Genomic DNA, 6000 nt, shown 5'->3' with positions numbered 1-6000 from the left:
TTATAGGATGAAGAATATACAGACCTCAACCCCATTGTATCAGCTTTGTATGTTTATATGAGATTTGCGACATCCCTTGTCTCCACTGCAGTACATAACAACACAAGGTGTATACTTTCTGTTTTGTTGACTATTATTAAGACAGCACTATAAATCTACGTTAATAAACGAGAAACTACGAGCAACAATTACAGTCAATCTAAAGTCATGACGTCATGAATCTTGAAGACGACAATACTTTCTTGTTTAACATGTTGAAAGCAGAACAATGTTCCAGTTATATGGCTGCGGTCTGCAAATGCGACAATCCAGTGGTTGGTTTGTTGTTTAACGCCGCACTCAGCAATCTTCCAGCTATATGACGGCGGTCTGTAAATAATCGAGTCTGGACCAGACAATCCAGTGATTAATATCATGAGCATCGATCCACGAAATTGGGATTGATGACATGCATCAACCAAGTCAGCGAGCCTGACCACCCGATCCCGTGAGTCGCCTTTTACGACAAGCATAGTCACCTTCACGGGTCCGACAATCCAGTGAACTACGCAACTGGGATACGATGACGTGTATCAACCAAGTCAGTGAGCCTGACCAGTTAAAGACCTCCTACGACAGGCATGGGTTACTGAACCCGGATCTTCATTGAGGACGATATCATTAGAATCAATAGTCTGGTATTTTTACACAATGAATGCTAATGTGTAATCTAGCAATGGTAATACCATGGAAACTGAGTGGCAGGTGTTTTATTAATTTTCGTAGTCAAACTACACTGTTGTCGTATACAGTACAGATACTCACACGGCTCAACGATTTATCCGTAGATAACCGAAATAAGCACAAATATAACAACAAGCACATAAATAGGACTTATAACATATCGGTTGGTTGGTTTGTTGTTTAACGCCGCACTCAGCAATATTCCAGCTATATGACGGCGGTTTGTAAATAATCGAGTCTGGACCAGACAATCCAGTGATATATATCATGAGCATCGATCCACGCAATTGGGATCGATGACATGCATCAACCAAGTCAGCGAGCCTGACCACCCGATCCCGTTAGTGGCCTTTTACGACAAGCATAGTCACCTTTTACGGCAAGCATGGGTTGCTGAAGACCTATTCTACCCCGGAATCTTCACGGGTTTATAACATATTACGATAAGGAAGAGAATATATGGATGTCAACTTCTTTTTTATCAGGAACACAACGTTTTGGACTATCTGCTTACTCCTTCATAAGGTGAATGGATGCCATGAGGCAGAGAGCATACATGTATGTATGTACATGTAAGGACAACAAAAGCAATCAGATAACAAAAGCTGGAAACTTAACAAGGGAAGCCAACAGATAATTAGCGCTACTTTCCTTGTTAAGTTTCCGCCTTTAGTTATCTATAAATTCTCTTCCTTATGTGTATCACTTCTAAATGCCTTTCAAAGACTTCTTACGATAACAACTTATATATTTATGTTTGTTGCTTATGCCATGTCCAAGTTGCTTAGCCTGAAAATGAAGAGAAAGCAACAGTTGCGTTGAAGACACACTTGCTTTTAAACTCATGACATTCAATTTGTCGAAATTCCCGAATTACTTTCCGTTCCGCCTTCCATAGATAACTGATAAAGCGGCCGCTTGTTAAGCATATGCAACAACCCGTATGTGTGCTTTTGACGATCCATTTTCCGTATAAATATATCACCGATATACCTCTCTCTGTAGTCATGTTATAAATTAGGATATATGTCATATAATCGTTATCGGTGGCAAATATTTGTAGTCTGTGGATTGTGGTAAGATTCTTTATCTTGTGAAAGCACTGTTTGTTCACTGGTCTGATAAATCTACAATCGACTATATTAATGTACAAATTCTATTAACATCACAAACCAAAGATCCATCATTTCGATTTATATATTCATCAAGCTATTCTGCAATAATGAACGCGGAGTAGACTGTCGATTCTATCATCTTAAGCGATTTCCTCTGTTAAGTAACAGCGAAATACCGATACGCCACCTTTTCCTTTTAAGATCTCGTTTGTTGGTGTAAGCGGCACCATAAAAGCACTCGCTCAAAGCTGTTAACTCGAGGGCAGCGCTTTCGTTCACACCAGTAACGCGAACCAGGCAATAATCTACAGAAACTGCGCTGCGAAGGGATTTTAACTCCATCTGGTCTATGCAGAGGTGGAATCACCGGAGAATCAATGTATTCCTGCGCGAATAGTTGGACGGCACGCTAGCCGGTATTGACACAAAATAGATCCAAGGCGAGGCTCTGTGTACCAATGAGAGTTTCCCCGCACCGGCCTCTGTAGATCAGCCATGGTACCTAATTCCGCTGGATTTGCAATTCATTTACGAGGCGATAAAATATTGTAACGATAAGTGGCACTGCTAGCTTTAGTGTATGATTACAGTAAGTTTTAAATGGTGATTTAGCAGTGTTTGATTGTGTTGTTGCATTAAACGAGGTACCGGCAGCAAAACAATCATTTTCAATGTTGTGGAGGCTATTACCCTGATGGATGTATATAACCAGACTATGACTGACGTTGTGGAGGATTGAGGTTGTCAGTTTCGCTCGGATGATGTCAATTTCAAGCTGACATTATGTTGCAAAGCAAACCCAACATGCCGGTAAAGTTCCGTTCTCAAACAAGGTAAGTTTGTTAAAATCACATAATTTTTATATTAATCTAAAATATCAATAACCTATAAGTTTCCTTACTTTCTCAATTTCCAGCGGTTCCAACATGTGGGTATTGTGCAAACTCTATTCACAGCCCACAAGACGCAATTTGTTTATTAATTCAGTAAATTATTGAAGCTCCGATAAATTCCAATAAAGCTTGCTGCAGGTGCAAAAATGTGATCATTACCATTTTCAATATTGTGTTTTGGAGACTTTTATCTTCAGCTGTTTTAGTTATCAGTCAACTACATATGCACGCATGGAAATGACAACGTGTTCATTTCAAGTTGTCTGGAAGTTTGTTTTCCATCATAATCATTTATATTATTCAGTCAATACTATGGTCATTATTCTTGCAAACATATCATTGATCGGCGCGTGGCCTCGGAGAATCATTGGGTTACGAGTACATCACAGCCGCCACTATTATAGTCATGTAAATCAAACATCAATTCCACGACAATGACAATAACCTTTGCAAAACAAAAAACGATCTTCGAGAAAAATGGAGCCTATGATGAAAAAATTGCTCCACTGTGATATGTATTGATCATTCTCGTATTTCCTACTTCACCGCCCTTCAAATATTGAATAACACCAACATGGATGAACTCTGGAGAATTTTGTCATTGCGAAATCGGTTTCTGTGACTGACAAGTAGCTCGGCAGGAACTTGTCAATTTCTTGTCAATTTCAGACGCGTCAAAAGCGTCCTCTTCGCGACCCCTTGTCATTGACGATTTAACTCTACTCAACAGATGTGACAATGGGAAGGATGGCTTCACAGCCTTTATGTCTTAAAGTTAAATTGATGGTAAAAACATCTCAAATATTGTATTTCTTTACATTTGTTCAATGAAGCATTTAAGGGTGCATACATCGTTTGCATGGATGTGGCCATGCATGTGGTTGACTACCGAGTGTGAAGAGGTTGCACTGTTAAAGTAAGTGTATATATTCTAAACACACACATGCACACAATTTTTGCACCATGACTTTATTGCGTTTAAAGGCCTAACTATACTGATCCACTGAACATGCCTAAAATTTGTGTGAATACCTAAACAGGGTTAGAATACTCAACATGTCCCGAGAATCAAGATTTTGCACTTTTTCCACTAATTGTATCTATACAAAGCCTCGACGGTGGTGCAGAAGACAAGGAATGGTAGTCAGTATTAGCGTAACAAAGGGACACTCAAAACCAAGTTCTTTCAAATTAAAACATGTCAGTTCAAATAAGTACCCCTCTACAATGCATGACTCTTGCATATATATAACCAATCGAAATGAATCCAACAGTGAGTCCAGCATCCTGCATATGGACCGGACTATATTGAAATATGATTATGAGTGATCGCTGAAAGACTTGAAACTGCTATCATATCGGGAACTTAAACAGGTTTAGATGTCAACACAATTCTGGACATGTTTAAGCCTCCAAATGCCTGGATGATGGGGTTTGCTTATAAATTTAAGACAATACCGTTTTACCGTTGAAACCAATTCAAAATACGTTTAGAGAAACAGCATGTCAAGAATGTGTTTAAAACCAACAAATAATGCGTCAACGCCGGAGAATAATCAGTTATTACCTGCAGAAACAGATTATAATATCTCTATGTATATTTCAGTCAACAAAATAGAATTGGAATTCGATCATTTTATTGACAACTGTAGTTAAGATCTACATCAATTAGTAAAATCTGAAACGGTTAAATTTTAAATTATTGAGCATGTTACGTTGTAGTTCTAGATGGTCTCACAAAGGGATAACATTTACACAAACACAGTTACACTGCGTTTTATCTCAAATATTTATTGCATGTTTTCGAAAAAAAAATTTTTTTTCTTAAACACTGGAAAATGAATGAAATAGAATCTGATTTACCATTAGATTTGAGGTAGAGTAATTGTCATAATTCCAAAAGTTTCATAACAATTGGATGGTACGGTATCCTGGTCATAGTGTAATCTCCTGTCTTTGGAGACTACTCGTATCTGAGCATCGTTCAGCACTCCGATCTGAACGCTACGACTATCGTCAGTCAGGGTTTTACCCGACTCAGTATGATGCATAAAAATTGTAAAAGGACAAATGTTTACATTATTTAAACCGTGGGTCTTGTCTGGACGCAAGAAGGTATTGATGTTTGAATCATATTTATTTAAGAAATATGAACTTCATGTCACTCAATACAGTTCGTTTCTCGTAAGAAATACACTCAACTGTTCATGGTGTAAATGGTTGACTTTCTTCAGTCAGATATCATGTGCACGATTATACTTTGAAAAATTGGAAATCAAGAGAAGCGTGCCACCGATCGCCAGTCTGACACCCCATATTTATGGAATCCCAAATTGTGCTATATTCATAGACCCAAAAATGCTTCATATCCATGGACTCCTAAAATGTATTACATTCATGGACTCCCAAAAGGTATCATATTCATGCCCCCCCCCCCCCCCCCCCCCCCCCATGTATTGTATTCATGAACTCCCAATATGTATTATATTCATGGACCCCCCACCCCAAATGTATTGTATTCATTGACTCCAAAAATGTGATATATTCATGTACCCCAAAAATGTATTATATTCATGGACCTCCTACATGTATTATATCCAACATGTATTATATCCAACATGTATTATATCCCCCCAAAATGTATTACTGAGAGTCCACTAGAGTTCATAAAAGTCAGGCTAAGCAACCAATTTGGTACAGGGTACAACGTTGGTACAACGTTGGTACAACGAGAGTTGTAACGGGAACCTGCAGCTGATGGGTAAATCAGAGGTATCAAATCACACAACATACCTCTAATGAAAAGGAGGACTTGATGTGTTATAACAAGAGAAACGATATTACAAGAAGTTTGAAAACAAACGTTATGGTATTTGACCGTCATTAGCCTATTCTTGGACCTGTGAAATGCGCCATAAATGAAGCATTAAATTACAGACTGCATATTAGGCTGTTCAATCACTTCAGTAAACATTATACAGGAAGTTCAAAATATGCATATGGATGTCATAGTCTCGATGAGTGATGATTGCAATTGATCAATTATCAAGATAATATTTACCGAACTATTTTCTTTTCTTTATGATTCATCTCAGACGCATTTTCTTTGAAACCATAATATTCAAACAATGTATGTCACGTGCACACTAACGTGAAGTACTGGTCCGGCCCAATGGCTGTCGAAGTTTAACAGGGATACCCCACTCAGTGTGCGGACTTCCGACCCGACCAGTCCTTATGTTATCCTCTTAATGTCGAGCGTCAGGCAG

The 6000-nt window shown here is 38.5% G+C and overlaps 1 protein-coding gene across 2 annotated transcripts in view; it reads left to right on the top strand.

The window, feature by feature from the left end:
• Positions 1-2315: 2315 nt before the first annotated feature.
• LOC139456240 (cyclic nucleotide-gated channel alpha-2-like) overlaps positions 2316-6000 on the top strand; it is a 126837-nt gene continuing 123152 nt past the window's right edge. For both annotated transcript variants that reach the window (XM_071237853.1, XM_071237846.1), the window contains exon 1: positions 2316-2671. In XM_071237853.1, the coding sequence (XP_071093954.1) occupies positions 2622-2671 (50 nt within the window). In that variant the 5' untranslated portion in view covers positions 2316-2621. The remainder of the gene's footprint in view (positions 2672-6000) is intronic.

Source organism: Haliotis cracherodii, unplaced genomic scaffold (assembly GCF_022045235.1).
Source record: "Haliotis cracherodii isolate W230 unplaced genomic scaffold, xgHalCrac1.p SCAF_11, whole genome shotgun sequence".
Lineage (NCBI taxonomy): Eukaryota > Metazoa > Mollusca > Gastropoda > Lepetellida > Haliotidae > Haliotis > Haliotis cracherodii.
This window is presented reverse-complemented; position numbering and strand designations above follow the sequence as displayed.